The 24,220-nt window shown below is 35.3% G+C and overlaps 3 protein-coding genes across 5 annotated transcripts; 2 read left to right on the forward strand and 1 right to left on the reverse strand.

Moving 5' to 3' along the window:
• Nucleotides 1-270: 270 nt before the first annotated feature.
• On the reverse strand, nt 271-16,015 carry LOC119067883 (prion-like-(Q/N-rich) domain-bearing protein 25). 2 transcript variants are annotated; one of them, XM_037171163.1, is made up of 13 exons: nt 15,703-16,015; nt 10,053-10,187; nt 9,823-9,977; nt 9,442-9,559; nt 9,148-9,384; nt 8,966-9,085; nt 8,765-8,893; nt 8,544-8,696; nt 8,352-8,483; nt 8,153-8,293; nt 7,955-8,092; nt 7,700-7,846; nt 271-565 (listed from the first exon to the last, which is right to left on the reverse strand). In XM_037171163.1, the coding sequence occupies exons 3-13, from the start codon at nt 9,928-9,930 to the stop codon at nt 465-467; spliced, it is 1,524 nt and encodes a 507-aa protein (XP_037027058.1). In that variant the 5' UTR covers nt 9,931-9,977; nt 10,053-10,187; nt 15,703-16,015; the 3' UTR covers nt 271-464. The 2 variants fall into 2 exon arrangements, with proteins under 2 accessions (XP_037027058.1, XP_037027057.1); XM_037171162.1 differs by lacking the exon at nt 15,703-16,015 and adding an exon at nt 10,250-10,405.
• Nucleotides 16,016-18,511: 2,496 nt separating this feature from the next.
• LOC119067895 (polyadenylate-binding protein-interacting protein 2) lies at nt 18,512-23,333 on the forward strand. 2 transcript variants are annotated; one of them, XM_037171184.1, is made up of 4 exons: nt 18,512-18,712; nt 21,488-21,494; nt 21,870-22,140; nt 22,227-23,333. In XM_037171184.1, the coding sequence occupies exons 3-4, from the start codon at nt 21,887-21,889 to the stop codon at nt 22,357-22,359; spliced, it is 387 nt and encodes a 128-aa protein (XP_037027079.1). In that variant the 5' UTR covers nt 18,512-18,712; nt 21,488-21,494; nt 21,870-21,886; the 3' UTR covers nt 22,360-23,333. The 2 variants fall into 2 exon arrangements, with proteins under 2 accessions (XP_037027079.1, XP_037027080.1); XM_037171185.1 differs by lacking the exon at nt 21,488-21,494.
• Nucleotides 18,723-21,468, forward strand: LOC119067897 (aurora kinase C-like). The gene is given in 2 exon segments (XM_037171187.1): nt 18,723-21,034; nt 21,037-21,468. Coding segments are annotated over 2 exon segments (1,038 nt in total). The 5' UTR covers nt 18,723-20,410; the 3' UTR covers nt 21,451-21,468.
• Nucleotides 23,334-24,220: the final 887 nt, after the last annotated feature.

Here is a 24,220-nt window from a genome sequence, read left to right on the forward strand (position 1 = left end):
TGCATGATGTTAAGAATGTAGTGTGTAGATGTCATTCATTGCACAACTAAATTTTGATACCAAGCGTTTTAAAGGTCTCGTTTTTTAAAAACAACATTTTATTCAAATGGAGCTGCCGTTTCAAAGAATTCGCTTTGCTCGTTTAATTCCTTAACATTCAATTTGTCGCTTCCAGGAGTTTGATATCGTACTTTCATTCTGAGGATTCATTTATCCTAATTGGTTTGATTTGAAATCAGCATCATTTTGTGATAATTTAAAAACATTTTTTTTTATAACAAATTCAATGTAATTATAATATCAATCAAGTGTATAAGGAATTTTAAATTTTCTTCTACTAACTAACGTAATTCTAATTTTACTATTCTCAAGTAAAAAGCTTTTGAAAATTACCTAATTAAATAAAATTCTGTTTCCGATAACTAGTTTTTAATTGAATTAATCTTATTATATACAAAATATTGCTAGTAATATGCTTCCTTGATGGCGGCAGTGGTTATTAAAATTGCCGCTGTTGTTAACAACAAGGTGATTACTTTAAGAACGCTTGGTCGATCGGAAGAATCTGAAAATAAGAAAAGAGAATTTGTTAATCCAATAGGAGGGAAAAGCCGGTCTTCGGTAATACTGGACACCCTAATAGGGTATCCAGGTTTTAGTACCGTAACCTTTTAAAATTATTTTATCACGAGGGCAATATTTTTAGCAATTTTATTTTCTTTTGACAGAAAGTCTAACACTTTTTTCTATAAACACGGCAGAGCCAGGCAGGAGCGGTTCACTTACGAAACGTCAACTAAGTTACCTAATGCATACACTGTATGAAAATGAACTCAAATGAACACTGAAACACTGAAAAATATAGGACTACTAGATTATTCAGGTCCCTAGTCAAATCAGCGCTCCTGCCTGGCTAGCTTTACTCTGTCGTGCTATAAATCATTTCCAAGGTTTATAAAAACACAACGGTACCTGTAGATACACATAGCAACGCAAGTTTGACGTAAAAATTCTTTTCTTTTTGGGCCTTTTCCAATTAATTTAAAATGTCAAACTCGCCAAATTCATTAGCTTTCGCAAGTTCGAGCTTTCAAAACAATTGGAAGAGGCCAGAAAAAAAGAATTTTTATGTAAAACTCGCGTTGCTATGTGTATTTACAGTACGACTCGGAAAACAGGAATACTCTGAAAACTCGTCGTATTTCGATTCTAATTTTCCTTTCAAACATACAATGATTTATAAAACGAGCCATCAGAACAGTCGGAGCGTTTGCTGCGACTGAGCCCCGTACAAACCCGTATATCTATTGCGTACGTGACCCTAGTGCGTCTGTCACCCTACTTTGACCGTAAGCCTATTGCGCCGGTTAATGTAGTTAAAGTAAAATTATTATGCAATCATGTCCGGAGCGATAGCGGAGGACTTGACGCAGTATTACATAATAATTTTACTTTAACTACATTAACCGGCGCAATAGGCTTACGGTCAAAGTAGGGTGACAGACGCACTAGGGTCACGTACGCAATAGATATACGGGTTTGTACGGGGCTCAGTACATCTTAGAAATTGCGCATAGCGCAATTACGAAGCCCCGTACGACGTTCCTTTCAAATGAAACAAAAATTTCAAATCGCCCTAAAATTTTATTTTTTTGAAGGGCCTAGTATCGGCCTTAGTCCGAGGACCCAAATTTAAAATTTTTTTCAACTACATTCTATTCGGCCTTTGATTACCTTCCAAATGAAACAAAAATTACGAAAAACGGATGAAATTTGCTCGAGTTATATGTAAAATACACATAGGGCCCTAGTATCGGCCTCAGTCCGAGGACCCAAATTTAATTTTTTTTCAACTACATTCTATTCGGCCTTTGATTACCTCCCAAATGAAACAAAAATTACGAAAAACGGATGAAATTTGCTCGAGTTGTATGTAAAATACACATAGGGCCCTAGTAGTGGCCTTAGTCCAAGGACCCAAATTTAATTTTTTTACAACAACATTCTATTCGGCCTTTGATTACCTTCCAAATGAAACAAAAATTACGAAAAACGAATGAAATTTGCTCGAGTTATATGTAAAATACACATAGAACCCTAGTATCGGCCTCAGTCCGAGGACCCAAATTTAATTTTTTTTCAACTACATTCTATTCGGCCTTTGATTACCTCCCAAATGAAACAAAAATTACGAAAAACGGATGAAATTTGCTCGAGTTATATGTAAAATACACATAGGGCCCTAGTAGTGGCCTAAGTCCAAGGACCCAAATTTAATTTTTTTTCAACAACATTCTATTCGGCCTTTGATTACCTTCCAAATGAAACAAAAATTACGAAAAACGGATGAAATATACTCGAGTTATATGTGAAATACACATAGGGCCCTAGTAGCGGCCTTAGGTCAAGGACCCAAATTTAATTTTTTTTCAACAACATTCTATTCGGCATTCGATTACCTTCCAAATCAAACAAAAATTACGAAAAACGAATGAAATTTACTCGAGTTCTATGTAAAATACACATAGGGCCCTAGTAGCATTTCACTTCTAAGGCCCTAACTCACGGTCCACTCACCCGATTTAAAAAAACTTTTTTTTCCTGGATTGGTATTGACAATACCTATCATTTGCCGTGTCATTTACATTTCCATCGTTTATTTTGCCATAAATATCACCAAAAGACCTTAGATCACTTAGGTGGCCCTAACTCATGAAGGGCCGACCCGAATATGCCCATCTTCGAACTTAGCCTCACTATTTCGACTATCTTTCAGGGAAAAAAAAAATTTTTGAAATCGGATTTGATTTACTCAAGATATCGACGTGACAGACGGACAGACGGACAGACGGACAGACGGACAGACGGACAGACGGACAGACGGACAGACGGACAGACAAAATTTTTATTGCAGATTCGTCATCTATGAACATAGGCAAACACTTTGCCCTTACCGTCTGCTTCGAATTCCATCAATTACACACGGCATCGTAATCCTATAAGCCCCTTTGTACTTCGTACGGGGCTAAAAAGTGTTTGATTTCGCTTCGATGATATCTTTACACAAAGACTGTATTGCGACTCGAGATTTTAAAATTATTGACATCACACTGAACTTACGCTACAGCTCAAAATTTACGCTACATCGATTGTAAAATTAGTTTGGCTGATGGGAAATTGACGGCTGCCATAACAGAAAAATTTGGCATTTGGTGATGTTGTGGCCAATACTTTCGCGTTCGTCGTTGTGTTAAAAGTCAGTTATAGGTAATTTATGAAAGCTGAAGTCAAGTTAGATCCGACAAGTAGATCCATTTTTGGAACCATTTTTTAATACAGGGACGGAGAGAAAAGTGAAATTCGACATGTTTTCTGTTTTGGTAGTTATTGTCGTTTGTAAATGATTCCACAAAAAATTTGTTTAACCAATGAAAATCTAGTATTTCATTCTTGTTGCGATCGTGTGCCTAACCAAAATTGCCGAAACTGTTTATACCGAATTTCCTTCTCTAGTGTACAATATTTTTGAAAAGGAAACGGAACGAAGGTTTGACTCATGCAATAATAATTATTGTTAGAGCCCTTTTGTTCCTTTGATTATATAAACAACAGTATCTGCAACACTATCAGAACATGGATTTCTACATTTACAAGTATTACTTTAACAAATTTCTATAATTTCAGTTGTATTTAATCTTTTGCATGTTTTGCCTTGTTATTAAAGTTGGTCATAAATTTTTTTATACAAAAATTCTTATTATATAGTTTCATTTTTAATTTTTCTTTTAATTATATATACCTCACACCAACTAAAAAAAATAAAAATAAAATAAAATAAAATATAACTAAGAAGGTGGTACATGTTTCAAAGTAAGTACGTACCTAAGGTGTGTGTTTTCGTTTAAAAAAAAAGCCAAGCAATACAACATCAATACAGAAAAAAAAACTTTTGTTTGTTGTTCAAAGTTTACAACTTCGTGACTACAGTAATTCATTTTTCTGCTTCAATATCTCCTGATAAAAGAACATAATCCAATGACAGAACGTACTGGTTCGTATACCGAATAGTGTCGAATGTACTTAATATAAAGGACGTCCGGTCTTAGAGTACATAAATGTGTAATAAGTTTTTTCATGTAACCATTGCGAAATGTTACTTATGCCACCGAGTGATAAATATTTTTTAGGCACTAGATGATTTTTATTTCATTTTTGATCATTAAATCATTTGACAGCCAGGTCCTGCCTTTCGTTCACAGATAAAAATATGAGATTACAATTTTTAGATTCGATGGAATTACTTTCAAAAAGTAATTCTTTCGGGATTAGATTTTTAATCTTCGCTAAAAATTGAAAAAATTGGACTAAACAATAATATTGGGGATTGAGCGATGATACTGTTGCTAAGAATTTTCCATCTATAATTTGATTGTCTTGAAATCACACTTTTGTGTTAATTTGGTTCGAACAAGATTTACGAACAAGATACGGTTATGTGAGAAAATTGAATTGAAAATCTCATTAATTTGGTCTTAAAACGTTTCAATGAGACTTCCGATGCTTTATTTTGCCTTGCGTTACACTAGGCTAAGCATAAAAATTTTAAGTCAGTCTGTGAAGAAAGCTGTTGACCAGACGCGTCGTTTAATCCACATATTAGGTCGGTGGCCGAAAATTTCGGGGAGATACCACCATGCACATTTATGCTTGTTTTTAGCAAATTTTTGAAAATTATAGTTTATTTCACGAAACCTGAACCGATTTCACTAATCTTTTTTTTTGCTGAAAGCTATTGACAAGACGCGTGTAGTTTGACACCAATATGAGGTCATTGGCATAACGTCTCGGGGAGATATGACCAAAAAGTGTTTGTTTGTATTCGACTTTCCAAGATATTCTCAAAAAATCTCAAATGATTTCTGTAAACTTGTTTCCCTGTAGAAACGAACGCTATAATTGCTCCAAATGACACGAAATTAAATTTTTAGAAGATTTTTGATTCATTTTGCTTCGGAGTAAGGTGAAATCACCTCGAAACAAACGTTGCCAAAATTACATTTTTACAAATAAAAACAGAAGATCGGTGACATTCGAAAGCTACAGCATATGACGTCACGAGAAAAATAACTTTGGCTGACTGAAGTAGGTGAAATCAGCTTCCCAGTGGAATTTTGACTCGTCGAGGTTATCTCGAAAGATGTTGAAACCATTTTTTTAAACGGTTTTGAGCCAAAGCAACATTTTCTGTGGGGCAACAACCACCAATTTAAAAAAAAACTTTTTGGCTATTAATGACCTGACCACCGAAAATAGTCACTTTTATTGACACATTTCCCACAAATTTTGGGCTACCAACCTCATATTGGGCTTAAACTGCGCGTCTTGACCATAGCTTTCAGGGAAAAAAACTTTACAGAAATCAGTTTACATTTGGTGAAAATATTTTGAAAAGTCACAAACGTGTCACGCTACTAACCACCGACTTCTTCGACCACTCAAGTCACACTGTGCATGAAAGCACTGGGTCTCCTTAGTATTAGAAAATTTAAAGACTGATTTGCTACCGCAAAACATAGCCAGCACAGCTCACTTTATGCCTCAAAAATGAAATTGAAATTGAAACGAACCCAATTTTAGCGGTCAACTTATCCATATTACTATAGGAAAATAGACATTTTTGGATTTAAATTGTTGAAAATGAAAACCATGAAAAAAATACTGACGTTTGAACTGACGATCTCACTATCTGGCAATTTGCATTTTAATCCCCATTATCCGACGATGAATTAGTTTCTTTGAAACAACGGTTCAAAATAAGGCTCGTTGGGATTAAGAACAAATTGTAGAAGTGGTCAGATCGTCGACTGGAGTGCAGGAGGTCCCGGGCTCAAATGTTGTCGGGTAAATTAAAAAAAATAATAATTTCTATTTAAGAAAAACATTTCTCATTCCAGATTCTAAAAAGCTACTTGTCATATCCGACGTTCAGATAAAAACACCTAAAAAACTATAGTATCGACATATCTGAAAAAATAGTTTTTATATTTTTTTTCTGAAGTAAAAGAAGGGTGGGTCGGAATACTATTTTTTTATTACACTACAAATGATGAGAGATATGAATGAACCGAAAAAAATCTATTTGGGAAATGTCTGCTCGTGAAGTACATAACTCTCCTCAAATAACATTTTGATCGGATTAAAATGAAATTTTTATTTCAACGCATAATAAACAGACGTCAAAATTCGAGGCCTAAAAGATTAAAATTTAATTCCTCTAGGGATTACTCATTTGGGTATAAGTTCAAGTAATCCATGAAGGAATTAAATGTTAATTCCAAAAAATATTCGGTCGCTTACAGTTAATCCCAAAAGATTTAGATCGAGGTCCATATTTTATCTGTGTGTGTATTAGTATTGTTGCGCCAATTACAATTGCTTGTCAAACCGCGTTGACTTTGATCGCACACATAAACAGCACAATCATCACAAACGGATGTACCTCATTACCCCATTTACATTTGAAGTCAATGTCGCTTTCCACTGAAAGCATTTCTAATGTCAAAGACAATTAATGCTTCGGTTAATGCAGTCATTTCATGTTTGGGTGTTGGTGAATGACAAGTATGCACGAAATCAAAAGTTTAATGTGTTATTACTGTTAAACACCGTTACGTTAATAGAAAATGTGTCCTGTAAATGCATGCACGACTAGAAGAATTAGATCAGTACAAACCATTTTTTTTTTAATTTATTTTTGATGTTGCACCCTTAGAACACACATACCAATAAACATTTCGTATTTCATGTTGGGACCACATATTTTACGTAATTTTGTTCGAAATTTCCTCTCTAGGTATAATTACTCTTAGGTTGCACCATCTTCGTCTTGTATAAGAATTTTCGTGACTGTTACATACTACAGAAGGATTTTAAATTTTGAACCCTTCACTTTCTCCCACTAATTGAGTAGAGTTACGGATGGACATTCAGATTCAGTATCCCTTTATATTTCCATTGACATATCCGGTTGTAATAAGACTCTGCGTCAATTTATCAAAAATAAAACTCTCTGTCGTTACCTGGACTAACACATAAATAAGCAGAACAACTGTTGTGAGCTTAAGAGCATAAAAAAGAAATTCAATTCATGATATATATAACGGACCAACAACAACGGTTGGCCATAAACAAATGTGCAATGGGCACGGCATAAATAAAAAAAAAAGTTTTTCACGAACAAAAAATAACTTTAAGGCACTGGCAACATAATTTCTGACAAATTTATTTCATGCTTTGCATAATTAAGCATTGGTCAGAATTATGTAATAATTTATTTGGCTCGAAACACTGTGCGGTAAAAAATAAAAAAATAAAAAAAAAGATTTTTTCCCTGATTTAATTACAGTGCCCACAATTTGCTTAAAATGATTTGTTCAGAGAAAAAAAAGGTGTAGATGAAGGCGCGGATGACTCACACGACTCCATGCGGTGTGAGTGTTGCAGGGATTATTTTTTGGAAAACATTTTCCTATATTATCTTGAATTTTCCCACATTTTCCAAAATTTTCCATAATTTTTCCAATAATATTTTCGAGAAAATTTGGAAAAACTCTGGAAAATTTAATACAAATTCTCGAAAATGTTTTGCCAGAAATAATGCCTGTAGCGTAGCGGTGTAATATGGTCAATTTTCACTTACTTTTCTTTGCAACAGGTCTGCAAACTTGTCGCTCCACGTCTTTTTGAGTTCCGAACGGGCATTCGCACACTGCATTTCTACATTCGATTTGGTCGGGTTCGGCGGTCACAAAACATTCAGCTGGACGAGAACATTTTTCTCCCAGAGCTGGATTCAAAATCGAAAGAAAAAAAGAAAAAAAATTGAAAAAAAAATCCTAATCCGATGCAGCTGCTTCATTGAGCGGTCAACGGACTTCCAGGGATTATTTATTACCTCGCTTTTCGTAGCATTTTCCTTGATTGTAATGTAGCTGCTCTTCACAAGCACATTTGAAGTCGACGCATTTTCCCAAGTCTCCCAGAAGAGGTTTGCACTGTTCAGTATCGATGCACTCTTCGTTGTATTCAGTTGCTGTTTGAACAGAAAATGAAAATTACACGTTCGGAGTTCGGGATTCTGGTGACGGGTTACCTTCTTTCAGACAATCGTCGTTGACAAACAGAAAACCTTTTCTACATTTACACACTTTATTGTTCGTTTCGGTACCACCATCAGTACATTCGGAATTTTTCATGGCACAATCGGAGTCTTGGGCACAGTTGACATTTTCACCTGAATCGAAATAATTGATTGGAACACGGATATCCCTTGAGACTGTCGTTCCACTTACCCGGTCTACACTTTCCGTCAATCTCAATGTACTTTTCTTGGCATGAACACAAATTGTTATTGGTACTGCAAACGGTATTCGCTTCCCTAGTCGAACAATCATCCGCCGTTGGCCGACAGAGGGAACCCAGCCCTGGAAAGTAAATTTCATTATTTCCATTCATAGCTATAAATCTGCTAAATTCGAAATTACCAGTTTTCGGAACACATAGTTGAGTATTTGCATCGTACACAGCATAATTATGACATGTGCATATTCTTCGCTGATCTAAACCGGGACAGTACGCTGCACCATATGGAGTACATTGACTTTGTTCGGTACATGAATTGGCAAAACTTGGACTTGCTACAAAATTCGAAAAGAGGACATTTGAAAGAAACGAGACCTGCAGTCGAAACGGCGCATAAGCTTACGTTTGATGCATGACCTTAGGTTATTTAAAGCGAAATAATTTCTAATGCAGGAACATTTCCTTGTTGTGGCATCATAAAAGGCATCGGTGCCCTCACATAATTCTGCCGTGTCCGCTACTTCTCCGATCTCTATGAAAACGATTGGCGAACATTTACGGTTTAATTTGTTCCGCTCCACAGACACGTTAGCAATTTTCTTACCCGCTTTACATAAGTCGTCCTTTAGGTAGTAGCCCTTTCGACATTGGCACGTTCCTTGTAAGCATACAGAATGAGAAAAACCGTCGCAAGGTGCATTCTCTGTCGGACACGCGGTGCCAACTAAAAGATTTACGAGTTTGATCATTCAGTTAAAATGAAAAAAAATGCCGGATGTTCATTACATTGCCGTCCTTGGACTCTTGGCGTTTTGTGTGGAATGAGTATAGTCGATTTGTCGATGGAAGTGGATACGTCTTTGGTTTCAATAACGTCAATGCTTGTCTGTATTCCGATTTCACGCGATAATCGTCTACCGTTATTGGTGTTTGTCGAATCTGTGGTTGGTGTGCAACTTAAGCTTATACATTCTAAATTATCGCCATGGCAATCCTGATGTACCGCACATGGATCACCCGCATCTAACAAAAAAAATATTGTTGAGTCATTCAACCAAATTGATTGGGGTTTTCACTTACTCATAGATTTGCGACGACATATGTTCTCAGACCTTTCGTAAAAGTCTTCGGAACATTCGCACAAATTTTCCTTGCAAACAACGGAATCTCTATCATATCCAAAGAAGCAGTCAGTATCCTAAAATCGAAAAAGCTTCATCAGTTTCACTGTACATTAAGCTAAGGGGACATCCATAAAGGCCGTTCGCAATTCAGTGTTTACAGACGAAGTAATAACTATGAAATGCAAATTTCCGGAAGTTAGATCTATGATCTACCCCCAACTTAGGTGGTGGGTTTATCAATAACTTAAGACCTGTAAGACAACACTGAATTGCAAACGTCCTTATGGATGTCATGTAAACTCAAGTTGATTCGTTGGGTCTCGCTAAGTAGATTTACCTGAGTGCAGGGACTGTGTAGTTCGACCAATTGTTTGCATCTTCCTCTGATATAGCTGTAACCTTCGACACATTCGCAAACACCAGTACATTTTGATCCGGTAAGCATATGAGAGCATTGACTACTGGCAACACATTCCTCTCCATACAACGATTCTGAAAAGAAAAACGGTCGATTTCGGCTTGAACAAAAAATCGGAGTAATAAAGCACCATGTGAAGACACACACACCTTTGATGCAAGTAGTTATGTCCTCAGAAAACACATAGCCGACCGAACATTGACACACATTGTTTAAGCAAAATGCACCTTCTGTGGTATTGCAATCGGTATCCAAATCGCATGGCCAATAAAGTCCATAAATACCTGAAAAAGTGCATGTAAAAAATGTTAATCAAATGTTTAATTATGGGTAATTGTGACCGCACCTGCAAGGCACGAAATTATTATAAATAATTTAAAAAATGAATCGCCCTCCATGGCATCAATTTTACTAATAATAATGGGGAATTGAGTATACCGAACACACTAAACACTAAGTGCCAATAAATGAAAAATCAATAAATTTAATATCTCATTAACCTCATTAAATTAAACACCTGTTCAGAGATTAGATATCTTCTTCAACAGAAGGTGCATTTTGTTCGTTTTTTTTCACTAAGTTTTTATCGCAGACAGTTCATATATAGCCACATTGTAACATTTTTCAAACATTCGCATGATTCAGTCGAAATTCTAATCACACATCGAGGGTTTTAGATTCCAATTCTACGTCATCAACACGATTGTAATGACGTCATGATTCCAAAATTTCGAACCAAATACAGAAAGACAATAAATAGTAGGGCACAAACAAATGTAAGCTTCTAAGGGAATTATCGATTGTAGGGAATGCAATACCAGTATTCGGTATTTGAAATCTCAATACCGGTTTTAATACCGGGATTTTCGGTATTGAAAAGATCAATTGAAATCATGGACTGTTTGATGGAAAAACTGATTCTTGAAAAAAATATTTTTGCAAAATTCATTATTTATTCATTCTAAATAGACTGATGATGTCAGTATTTAGGTGCAAGTATATTCAAATATCAACACGTTTTAATTGACACAATTCAATTGGCTTGGCGTTGTCTACATGACAAAATATCAGCGGTTCACGGTGGGGTTGAACAAACCTTAAATAGAGTCGCGATACCATCTCTGATTTACCTCTGATTTTTCTTCATGTTCTTATTGAGGGACTCGAGTACTATAAGGAATCATATTCAGTTTGCGGATCCACCCAGCCGTTTCGGAGAACCGGCACTCATGGCCGTGCGGAACCGACGAGTGAATTTGAATACACATTGTTATCGCGACGGATAGAGGGACTAATTCTAAGCTAATTCGTTTTAAAATGGCTTTTCTCGACAACCTGATCACGTAGCCACAGCCAGCTAAAGTACTGGTACTGGAAATAATATTGTACTCCACATGTTTGCATAAGGACTCCTTGATAAGGAGTTACAATAAATTGAATTTGAAAAAAAAATCATTCGCCGTTATTATGCAACCTCTCCCGACTGGCATAAGAAAATAGTTATTTACGTATCTGCTTACGAAGTGACGTTTCATACAAAGGGACCAAATTACGAGAAAAATTCTGTAGCCGTGTTCCCGTGGCTGTGGATTTAAAAAAAATAGTTTCTGCTGTGCTATTAATCAATTTGCGTGCAATCAGAGCGGTAAAACCGTATACATACGTATAAACAGTTCTGATTGTGTGGATCCAGCTGAAAAACAGCTGAAGCCTAATATATAAATATTGGATATGAAGATATGAATAATAGTTGTTTAAAAAAGTTGAAAAGTCTAGTTTTCATGTCAACAATAACACGAAAGCGTAAGTTTTGTAATGAATTTTACTTTCTGTGAGCTTCAAAATCAATTTTCTTGTAATGTAATGTAATAAGTCACTTTCGACCCTAGGGATATCAAAAGGACGTAACAGGTACTGACAATCTGTACAAATTGCTAAAAAAAAAGTTTTGAAATGTAAGACCATCTGGAAAAGCTTTCGTTTACGATTTGTCAAGTTTTACATTTCATATTGAAAACATCATAAAATGTTCGTTTGATGTTTGGGAACACGTTTAGATAACTCTCTATGCTATACAGTATGATGTGTCTATAATTGCACAACAAGCAAAATGCATTTGAAACTACATAATATTCAAATTTTAGTGACCTTAATTCGTTTAGCCATCGACGACAAATTTATGTATTTCCGCCTCTGTTCTGGAATTGTTCCTTCCATACTTCAGAATCCAATTCATTTCAGATGTCAATGAGGCATGTACTAGGCACGTAAAGTAACGTCGATATCTCATTAATAAATTCAAATTTAATCTTTTTCATGATTTCTTTTCATCAGAATCCTTTGCGAAAAATGTATGACCGGTACGTCCGCAATATCGACCACGAATGAGGTAGCTTTAAACAAAAATTAGCTTTGGTTGTAGTCATTTGACCGGCTCTGAGGAATGTGAGCAGTTTAACGAAATTTTCACAAAGTGGTCAGTTTTCTCAGGGCTGGTCAAACTGCTACAGCCAAAGCTAATTTTTATTTAAAGCTACCATATTCGTTGTTGGGGTCGTACATTTTTGAAAAAGGATTCTGGTGGAAATGTATGCTTTTTAGCAAAGCACCGGCGCCTCTTAAGAGAAGTGAATGTTTGTTGAAAAGCATAAATTTAGGCGGTTTTCAAATCACGAAGAATTTGCAATTAGCAAATATCAGTATCTGCATTTCGGTGAGCAACACTGAGCGTCCTAAGGGCTATTTTAAAAGTATAAAAATCATCGGCTGCAGGTGTGAATATAAAATTTTAGAATTCTAAAGAACAGCCAGGTGCCAAGTTACTTAGTATTTTGGTATTCGAGATACATATAACTGGGATCCGAGAATTTGGCACACGTGAAGGGGGTGCCAAATTCCGTACATGAAGTGGAATCTAGCACATGTGCCAGATTACCTTTTTTCCTAGGTTTTTGAGAATTTGGCACACGCAACGAAGCTTGTGTCCCAGTTTTGTGCTAACTCATTTTAATCTGGAAGTTATGATTGAGTCTGTGAGTCAATAAATTTTTCATTTTACGAGTTTTCGCAGTCAAAACTAATAAATTTGTCTTTTTACAAAATGACGCAAAAAAGCTATGGCTTTGAAGGCATCGAGATAAATTCAATAATTTGTCTCCAAACTAGAAAATTCGTCCTTTTACGAAATCTTGCATAAAAGTTGCGATGTCTTGGAGGAATTGAGTTACAAACAATTTTTTATTTTTTATTTTTTATCGATGGAGACCTAATTATAAGACACCTTGTCTCGTATCATATGCCAAAAAAAGTTACAACTTTTTTTTATAAATCATTTTGAAAGTCACTAAAAACACGAAAATTCGAATCGAAATACAAAAATCTTTGATGACATACTGTATTTCTATTCGAATTTTCGTGTTTTAACTTTTTTTGGCATATGATACGAGACAAAGTGTCTTATAATAAGGTTCTTCATCGATAAAAAAAAAAAATTGTTTGTAACTCAATTGTCGTTTTCCGACCCTATTGAGCAATCTTCGTCGAGCAGCTAAACGTTGTTCCTCGAATCGAAACATCACAATTCCCTAATTTTTGCCAAGCCTTCCCTATATAGGTAAATAATGTTGACTAATAGTGACAGACGGCTAACTATGATTAGCACACCATTCACTTTTATTTATTTTTCTATTATGGCTACCGTGTGCCAATTTCCAAACATGGTGCCAAATTACTCTTCAGATGGTGAATCTGGCACTGTGCTAAATTCACATTACAGTGGAAACTGGCACGCATCAAACTTGCATGGTGCCAATTTACCCTACCCCATTGATTATCGAGAACCGATTCCTCAAACGCCCGCCCTAATGTAGATTACACATTTTCTGGGTGCTAATATTATCTGTCGTCGATAGAAATAAAGTCTGACTGTTGAGATCTTATAACAGAGAAGTGTTTTAACAAATAAACGAAACAATTCTGCACATCAATTTATTGAAAACACTCATATTGGAAGCATTTCCTTGATAATTTATACTTGTCATTATGCAGACCATATTCTAAGAAAAGAAAAAAAAATCCAAAATCGCCTGAATTATATACAATATATCGACTTTTAAATCATACTTGCATTGCCCTATATTGAAACTTGTTATTTCTGCCTGTTTTTGATAAACATTTTCAAATGGATTTATCCATTCGATGTTATCACTGCGGCAAAAAATTTCATTTATTTTCGTACGGAAATGATTTCCATGCCGTTTAAATTTTGCACGAATAATAAGTGCTTTTAAGATGAATTTTTCAAATGAAAACACTTCCACAAAACTGCGCTTTAATAGCAATAGGTGCACCAGTTAAAACTATTTTCAGTAAAAAACTCAATTTTCGATCAATGGTCTTGTTGGTTGGTGTGAGTTTCAGATCATGTAAATGATAATTGTTTCCTTGGTCGATCGATGAAATATCTTTCTGAGAAAATTCTAACCAGCCTTTCCTTTATCTGTTTTGATTTGATTGTGTGCATAAACGTTAATTACTTAACAACATAGATGCTTAGAGTGTTACTACACCTCCTCAAAGCAGTCCCGTAGTGTCTAAAGTTAACGCTTGATTCAACAAACATTTTGAACGAAACCAAAATAAGAAACGTGAACCCATACCGTCCACATAAATAAATTTTTCAAATTAAATTTTAAAGTTGATCAAGAACTTTGATTATACTTTCGATTGGTGTGCACGATATAGCACTGTACGTATTGTTGTCATGAAAATATGTGGAATAAGAATTTATATTTTTGAATTATACCCCTACATCGTTACGAATGTGGTGGGTGTTTTTCGTCACGTATTGTCAGAACCGAAATAATATAAAAATAAAAATGAAATTCCCATTCCATCGGTCGCTATAAATTAGTTTTTAAGTTAAAATAGAAATAAGAAATAAATATTTAAAGTGTCATTAAGGCACATATACCCATTTATATACATGCAACCGTCATGTACCGTCAAAATAAAATGCATCCTGAACAAGCCAGCAGGAATTGCATTTTTCTTTTAAATTTTCATTTTGTTTTTATTTTTGATAGTTGGAAAGTGTTATTACGATATGGGCTTCGACACGGAAACTAGGCCAGTGTTCAAAACATTATTCAAAACAATTTATTAATCCTTGATGTATCTACATAATCCTGTAAGTACCCGTGGTGGTGAAAGTGTGTTGTATATGTATATAAATATAAACATATCGACTTTTGGTAATTACGTCATCATATAATGTGTGGAAAATTATCAATTATTTCGGTTCTGTTGTAACCCACAGCGATGACACTTCTAAACGCTCAAATGTTTTCTATTAATTTACAAAGAATTTGTTTTGTTCAGTTAGTTTTTCTAGTATGCACTGTCTGTTGTAGCATTTGGTAAACCGATAAATTCAATTGATTCGTTCGCAGTTCGCCAAATGGGGTCGATTGGAATCCAAAAATTTAATAATTAGAGTACATTAACATTGGTCAAAATTTAGCCCATTGTAGCGCGTGAAGTGGACTTCGTTATAATACAAAAAAAAAATTAATCGAGAACGAACCCCGCTTTCACTACAATGATCCGTCTGCATGAATAAACGAAACATTTGAGAGATTATTTTTTTATGCATGGTAAAGTATTGATTGTAAAAATAAAATTAGACGGCATAATGAATGAGAAATAAAATTTAAAAAATTGTAAAGAATTGTCTATCTAGACAGACTGTGCACTTGTATATCAAAGTACAAAATAAATGATTATTAGTATCAGACATACCAAAATCAGACCGTTTCCACTCAACTGTTTTATAGCCGATTGATTTTTGTTATCAATGAAAAGCCACCCGATTCAAATAAAAATATTTTCACAAAATGCAACGTAGTATATCTGTTGATTCAAATGGTCGAATTAAACACACAAGCGAAAAAAAAACAAACTATTTTCACCATACGACAAAGCACAAAGCACTTTCACAAATCGTAAATAAACAACAGACAAACATTTCTGGAATAAAATCACAATTTATTTGGGTCGTCAACTCCGAACCAGTTACGTTAAGAAATTTAATCGAATTTCATTTAACCACCACGTATAACACATGCCAGGCGCGCTTGCTTTTTCATATTATTTTTCATTTGTATGATTGTTTTTTCCACTGAAGCATTTAGTTTATCGGAAAACACCGGAAAGCGTCGCGTCGTATGTTCACGTACATTATATACATATATATGTTGCAGTGACCAAAACCATAATATGGCAATAATGTTTTCGTTTTAATGGTTAAATACGTTTTGTATACATGGGTAACGGTTTCACCATTAAATTGAGCGCGAATTAACATTCAAACTTGGAGAATAAACAGTGAAATTGTTGACTTAGAATTAAATTAGTCAAACAAATGATCAACTTGAAATTGTGTTGACCTCATAGAATATTTTGAAGAAAGTACCGCAGTGGAATTATAGAGTCCAACAACATCAATCCAATACATTCCACATGCGATACCCGTGTTATCGTATACATGCAAATGTAGTAGTGTAGTCAGTAGTCATGTGGGATCGCATGAATGCAAATATTTAGATTGAAATTGATGGGTCCTATAATTGCTTAATCTTTGGTGGTATCTATTTTTTGAGTCCGAAAGCACAAACTGAAGAGTACCTAATTGTGTCCGTTCAGGTGCCGAGACTCTCGGACCGAGAGTAAGTATTTCAATTGCAATTGACACCACATTAAGGAAAAACGACCGAAAATCTACACTCAGTTCTGCAATATTTTACGTTTCAGATTGACAACGGTCTCAGGAAGAATAAGAAACAACAAACGGATTAGCCAATATTTTCTTTGAACAGCGATAAATTAAGTCAAGCCAAGGTATGTCAAGTTACACCCAAGAGATAAGACGAATAACTGGCGAAAATGTAATTCTTGAGAAGAATAGATAGGATTTTATACGTGATCTGTAAGGACCAATTTTGTATTCCGAAGCTGCAGCTGCTAACTTAAAAACATGTATCAACGAATGATGATGCTTTTTAACAAATATTGGCTAAAGTATTTCACTTAGCCTACGTCGTTTCACTTCAATCTTCCATGCGGAGGTTAGGTTCTAGGGATCCTGGAGTGTTGATCTGCTATTGAAGTGAACAGCCTGTTACCAATCTGCACCGATAGTAAATCCTTGGTCAAACCATGTTGATTCACACCAGATCAAAGAATTTGAAAATGAGCTGAACGAACTCGGAACCTGTAGCCATGTGAATTTTACAGGGTCGATGGTTGTTAGGAAAAATTTCTTTCAGGAATGGCTGCAGTCAGAAAATCAGCCACCTATTTCCGGACTACCGAGAAGGGTTATACATAAAGTTCGTCCGACCACATGTGCCTAAATCCTAAAGTAACGAACTCCCAAAACTTATGAGGTCGGAATTAAGGCGAGTAGTTGGTGCAATTATAAACCGCTGCAAACTTCAGATCAGTCAACACTACGCTAAATTATAGCCTAAATTTGTACGCAAGTGGGACCATGGTTTTGTCTCAAAATGCGTTGGCTTTGAGTAATAGTAGATTATGCACCTCTGTCTAAAATAATTATTTCGAAGGCGTGGTACATATAATCCAAATCGTCAAAATAAACATTTAGAACAGAGGTGCATACGCAATTTTATCTGACGAGAATAGATATATCGAGATAAACGAATTTGCCCTAGATGGATAACATCCAAATTATCGTTCTACGCAGATACAAATAATAAATGTTTTTTGGTGTTGTGACCTACTACAAGAAAACAAATGGCACAACTTCTGAGTTTGCTCGTATAGTATAGGCGACGTCACTACAAACATTTATAATTTTTACCCAAAGCCAACCCTTCTTGACACAAAACGATGGGCTCACTTTTTCCGGAAAGGACAAGGGAAAGGACGAAGTTATCATCGAAAAAAAACTCGCAGATTTAGGCTATAATTTCAGCCAAGTGGTGATGCCACTTTCCATAGAATAGATTGACCCAATTTGTTCTGTCGGTCTGGCACCTGAATCTGATGTACATGTACTTTAGGGTTTTCCACTTTACACCAAATTCAGGAATAACACCTATGGACTCTCTAAGATGAGAATCTACCATCTTTAGATGACAAGCGACTTCTTATCGAAAACCGGGAAATTTCCCTGATAGTGGAAGTAAGGCTAGGGTGTAGGGAACAAAGGATATGGATTTATTCTTCTTCAACAAAGTGATCTCACAAAATTCTAATCTAATCTAGTGAAATCTCTTCGACTTTAATTAAAAAAAAAAAAAACAGCTGCAACTGTGTCATCGCCCGAAGATATTATCTGATTTCTACCATATAGCCTTGTGGATGGATTGGATATATTAACGAAAGACTTTCATTTGACCGTTGTTATCATCGAAATAAAAAAAATGCAGACAGACGCGAAATTCAATAAGAATTTACCCGAATCGAGTGCCATTCCATTTGAAATTTACCGGTGCCAATGAAGCTGTTGACTGGATTTCATAGATGGCATCAGCTGTTAACGAAAATGTCCGCAACTTGAAAAAGATATAACATTTTTTCGGTAAAACAATAACACACGAAGCGACAACGAAAACGAAGTGATCGGAAAAGAGTCTTCATACTTATAAATATAATATTATTTTTGTGTCTCAAAAAGCGACTTTTAACCTTTTTATTTGGGTGATATCTGTGTTTCGTTTAAAATTCCAGTTCAATTTTCGATTTAATATTATTATTTGGTTTCGTTTCTACATATTTTTTACTGGTAAGTGGATTTTATCGATCAGCCTGAAGCCGATTTTACAAGATTTTTTTTTCTCGTTTCGTTTGATTTGCAAACTGCGTAGACGAAAAGTCATTGTTCTCTAAGTGATTTTTTTTCGGCCTTCTTCTGTGTGGTCGGTTTTTTCTTTTCGCTTATTTTTCATGCAAACAAAATGGTTGTGTCGAATAAAACGAAATTATTATTCTATCGAGCAACAGTCGAACGACATTCAGCACTTTTACTATTGCATTGCTATACGTTCTAGACTGTTGCAATTTTGTATTCAATACAGTCAATTGATACCAGTCCCATTCATATACAATGTTACAACCCATACTCGAATTTATTTTCATTCCAATTATCTTTCTGCAGCCGACATTCCACTTCGGTCAGTCACAATTTTTGCGCTTTTCCAACTATGATTTTCAAATTGATTTTCCAGTTTCGTAAGAATTTATTTAATGATCTGACTGTGAATTACTTGAGGGTTAGAGATTGTGTCAATGATCTATACGCTGATGCCGCTCATTTGTAGCATAAAAATGCTTATCGTAGGTATAATTCATTTTATATGCATAACGGCCTCGAAACGTTTCTGTATATTTATACATTATTATTGTAAGTTGCTTGTACTCACCTAGGTCATATCGTATATTATTGTATCGTTTCCTTGTTCACAGAAAACAACAGTTTTCAGGTGATTCTTTTGTCTTTGAAACAAAATGTTTCGTTGAAACAATCTTACCGTAACATCAGCCTATATCGAATTCGTTGCAAAATAGAGTTGTCGTTCTAGAGTTTCTCAAATCCATCGGTGGTTGGTTAGAAAAAATTGCCCTGATTCACCTACAGGTTATGCATTGCATTTTGGTTGAATATTGATGCCAATGTTATGTCTTCTTCCTTCTAAATAGCATTGAAGTTATAATTTGTATTGTAAACAAAAAAGTAAAATTCCAAATGGACAAGGTAAAGTAAAGCTGATGAGGTCACACGATATTGTTCACCGGTCTGAAGGACGGAGAATTTGTTTGTTAAATGGAAATATGTATACTGTTGATAACACCTACGTAATAGTTAAATGGGACATCGTCTACATAAAGTTAGAGAAATGTTATGGTACCGTCCTCTACGTAATGACTTAAAATTCAATTTGGTCCTCAAGTCTTCGATCAAAAAAAATAATTTTGAACTTCGAACGGAATCCCTTACAGAAGTCTTCGCGGGAATATTCCTTGAAAGTGATCCACCAATGATGAATCGGCTTACTTACCAGATGACAGTAAATTGGATGCTTACAACAAGGTTGTCGTTGGTTAATGCATCTGCATCATACACATTAATTTATACCAACGACAAATAATGACACGGTAAATGACTAATTAAATAAATTCGGTTCCTCTGCTGCATATCACAAGATGCGCAATTTTAATACGGATGTTTGCCAAATCGATTTTTTTTTTTCTTCGATCAAAAAGGGTACATGCACGTGCATATTAAACAAAACCGAATTTCACTGTATGTGATCAAGAAACGATTCTGATCGCTTATGATCGATCGAACTGCATTTAGTGGTCGTCGATCGCGGGACGAAACAAAGTAATATAGAGGACGGAGATCATACCAACGTGCAGGTGTAAGATACACAATTCATTTACAGTCGCCTCTGGTTCAGTTAAATCGTTAGATATCTCAAAAATGTTTGAGAGCCAAGCAGATGATGAATTAGAAACAGAAGTGAGAACTGAATCGCTCAATCGGTTCGATACTGAATACGCAAAACAATGTGTTATAGTCAGCATTGTGTTGCACAACGATAATACACTGACAGAACCTATGTCGAAAACAGAAGAGGAAAATAGAGTTGAAGACAACACAGAAACAAAGCAAGAGTGGAAGCTATCTGACTTTGTTATCGATCGTCGGTTGGGAAGTGGACGGTTCGGTAAAGTGTATTTGGTGCAGGAAGCAAGCACGACAAACGTTTATGCGATGAAAAAACAAAATCGTAATCAGACAACTGAAGTAATGGTGGGCCGCGAGGTCGTAATACAAGCAGACCTTTGTCATCCTAACATTCTACGGCTGTATGGTTCGTTCCATGATGACACATTCACTTATTTAATCTTGGAATATGCACCAAACGGTAGTCTGCTCAAAAAACTGGACAAATTACCGAACAAACGGCTAGACGAGAAATCTGCTGCACGTTACATTTCATCCTGTGCCGATGCTCTCATTTATTTACATGAACGAGACATTATTCATCGGGATATTAAACCGGAGAATCTACTGCTTAGTGTTAACGATCAACTGAAAATTGCTGATTTCGGACTATCGGTAAATGCGCAGAACCAAAGACGAAGAACCATTTGTGGAACGCCCGATTATATACCGCCGGAAAGTATGTGTCAACTTACCGTTCACATTTGAAGCGAAATGATTTTCGTTGTTTTTCTCGGTCAGTCATGAATGGCGAACCGTATTCAAAGGAGGTCGACCTATGGAGCCTTGGTGTATTGTGCTACGATCTTCTGGTTGGTGAATGGGCATTTAAAGCACCAACCAAAGAGGACGCGTACTGGAAAACCATCAAAGCTCACTACAATCCATTTCCAGATTTTCTATCAAAAACAGCCTGCCAATTGATCAGAAGGCTAATCGTTGTGGATCCAGAATTCCGTTTGCCGCTGTCAGACGTGAAAAGACATCCTTGGATCGTTGCCAATACACATTAAGTTCGATTTCCTCGTATCGAATCCAATGTGGATTGAGCTATTTCGTCAAGTCATAATATGTCCCTAGGGAAAATCGGCTGGAAGGTTTGGGTTTTGGAATTGAAACTATGTTCCAAACATATTTTGAAATACATTATATGTTTAGATTGTAAATGTCTTCTGTTACTTGTGAAGGTTCAGTTTGCCGCTATTGACCCTTGCCAAAGGTATCGGTGACTTTGAAACCCTGATACGTGACCTTGAGATTGCTTTCTATTCTTGATATTCGATAAGATAACTTTCAAAAGATATTATCTACCGGCTTCGATGTTTTACACTCTACTGATCTGCCACTTTGTCAGTCAGCGAAACATGTGCAATGCCACCACACAACACCCCGTTAAGCATAAAATTCAATAAATTTCTTATTCAATTTCCAGAAAACAAACATCACAAAATGATTTTAAAAATGCCATCAGCTGGCGGCAATGGCCACAGTGATAATTTATACGATGTTGACAGTGACGATTTCGATGCAAACGAAATCGACAGCTCATTCGACGACGATTTTTCCGAGTATCTGTGGATGGAAAACGAAGAGGAATTCGACACGGAAGAAATGAAGCGGCTGGAAGAGGAGGCACTAATGGAACAGTGTATTGAGGCTATGCTTGAAGACGAAATCGAAGAGGAAATCGAACGAGAAATTGAGTAAATAATTTATTTTTGATGATAAATTTAATCCATTCTGATCTCGTCAATATTAATGTCTTTATTCCGTTCCACTTTTTGTGCAGATCACAAGGTCTTTGTCATGTATTGGCAACACTACAATTACAGGTAGCGAATACAGAAACAACTAAGTTAAATCCCTTAGCTAAGGAATTTGTACCGTCTATATCGACAACAACGTCTTCGACTCAATGCTAGTTTATATATAACAACCATATGGATTGCAGAAAAATGGCCACTTACACATTTATTATTGCTGCAGAATTTTAATTATTTTTTTAAAATTTTTATTTTCAATGCAGTTTATCATTGTATACACACACTCTTCTTAGGTTAGATAAGAATCTATGCGAAACAGTAATTCCAATTAACCAATACTCTACCAAAATTTTATTCATTCAATAGAACCCATAATGATGTGTGTAGTCCAATCGACTAACCCGGTATGTAATAATAGAAAAAAAAATATGAAAAGCTCTAAACCTATAAATAAAAAGTCAAATCAAATTTAAAAAAATTAAAAAAGCAAAAATAATTAATACAAAACAAAAAAACAAACAAAAAAAAACTCAAAGAAAATCTAAGTAAAAAGCAACAAAAAAAAAATAAAAAAATAAAATGACAAAATCGAAAAAGCAACAAAAAAAATTCAAAATAAAAATGCTGTTGATTAATCTCCATTGTACGGATGTTTTAAAGAGCGCGCTCATTTGTCGATTTAATTGCAATAATTTTTTTTGTCTTCGTTTTAATTTCTTTCAATTATTTAAACACATTATACAAGTGACTTTTCTCGTCCAATGTAAATCAAATTTATACAGGAGAGAAGAAAACAACAACAAAACAACCAATAGGAAGCAAACATTCGATGTTTATTAATTGGTATAAATCATATTACTAAACGTTTCAATTGAATGAGAATAACATTAATATTATTTATGCGATGACGGGGGGAGGGGGTGTTATACATACAACAACAACGATATGACGTACAGACAATGCATATATGTTTTAGTATTTTGCATTAATTAATTAAAATCTTTCGTAGTGACTGGTGGGGTAGGTTTTTCATTTTTTATTTTTATTTTTTTCTTCGTTTCGATGAGACAGTAAAGAATTGGATAGGACCACATTTCTCTGTGCTAAAAGCAACAAAATAAGCTTTAAATTCGTAGAAATTTAGGAAAGGCTCGGAACTGGTCCAGGTCATGAAAAATTACCGCAATCGCTTTGTAGAAACGTACGTCGAATGATTTGGTATGATTTAAATTCAAATGCACCAGGTTGTTCCGTTGAACATGTCGGTGCTACAAGAGTAAACGCATTTAAAGTATAACATCCAAAGCAGATCAACTTCACGTTCATCTGCCAAGATTGAACATGGAGCTGGCCTGTCTTAAAGATTTTCTTTGAATGCGTTCACTATTGTACCGAAAGTTCAACAGAATAAATTTTAAAGGCGTAATACTTATGCGGAAAGAGAGAATTCTCTGCGCTTAAGCATTATCAAAAACAGAGATCTGGCTTAAGTGTCCATTCCACTCAACAAAAAGGACTCCGTGAGAAAGCCGTGAGAGATCGAGCTGTAAAAACAAAGGAAAAATTGAAAAAAATCAATTTTGTCTCTCACACGGAGTACGTTTTTGGTATGAGGAAACTAAGCATTACGGATCTCGCTCGTTTCGTTTTGAAAATAGTTCGTCCGTTCACATGTCAGTTATACAAAAGTCGATGAATCAAAATGAATTTTTAAGAGAGAACTGGTTACCAAAAGGAGGCAGCATTGAATTGACGGAGACAGCACTGAGTGCTATTTTTTAAACGGAGTGACTCCAGCTTTATTTAAACTGCGTGCGATCGACTACAAATCATACTAAATTCGATGGATTGCTGGGACTATTTCTGGGAATATTTTAAAGAATTTGGGAAGAAATTTACAAAATTTTAAGAATTTGAGGAAATTATTGAGAATTAGTCCTTGATACATTTCCTGCGTACTCTATACAGGACCGATTGAATTAATTTTGTTCCGAGCCTTAAATTTAGGTAAAAATTTTAA

The sequence above is a fragment of the Bradysia coprophila genome (genome assembly GCF_014529535.1).
Source record: "Bradysia coprophila strain Holo2 chromosome X unlocalized genomic scaffold, BU_Bcop_v1 contig_130, whole genome shotgun sequence".
Lineage (NCBI taxonomy): Eukaryota > Metazoa > Arthropoda > Insecta > Diptera > Sciaridae > Bradysia > Bradysia coprophila.

Bases quoted from the DNA above. Each gene is read 5' to 3' on its own strand.
- LOC119067895 (XM_037171184.1), top strand. From the start codon at position 21,887: ATGATTTTAAAAATGCCATCAGCTGGCGGCAATGGCCACAGTGATAAT. The intron at 22,141-22,226 runs GTAAATAATTTA...CTTTTTGTGCAG, and splicing joins GAAATCGAACGAGAAATTGA to ATCACAAGGTCTTTGTCATG.
- LOC119067883 (XM_037171162.1), bottom strand. From the start codon at position 10,301: ATGGAGGGCGATTCATTTTTTAAATTATTTATAATAATTTCGTGCCTT. The intron at 9,086-9,147 runs GTAATGAACATC...TAAATCTTTTAG, and splicing joins AAGAGTCCAAGGACGGCAAT to TTGGCACCGCGTGTCCGACA. The intron at 8,093-8,152 runs GTAACCCGTCAC...CTGTTCAAACAG, and splicing joins CGACGATTGTCTGAAAGAAG to CAACTGAATACAACGAAGAG.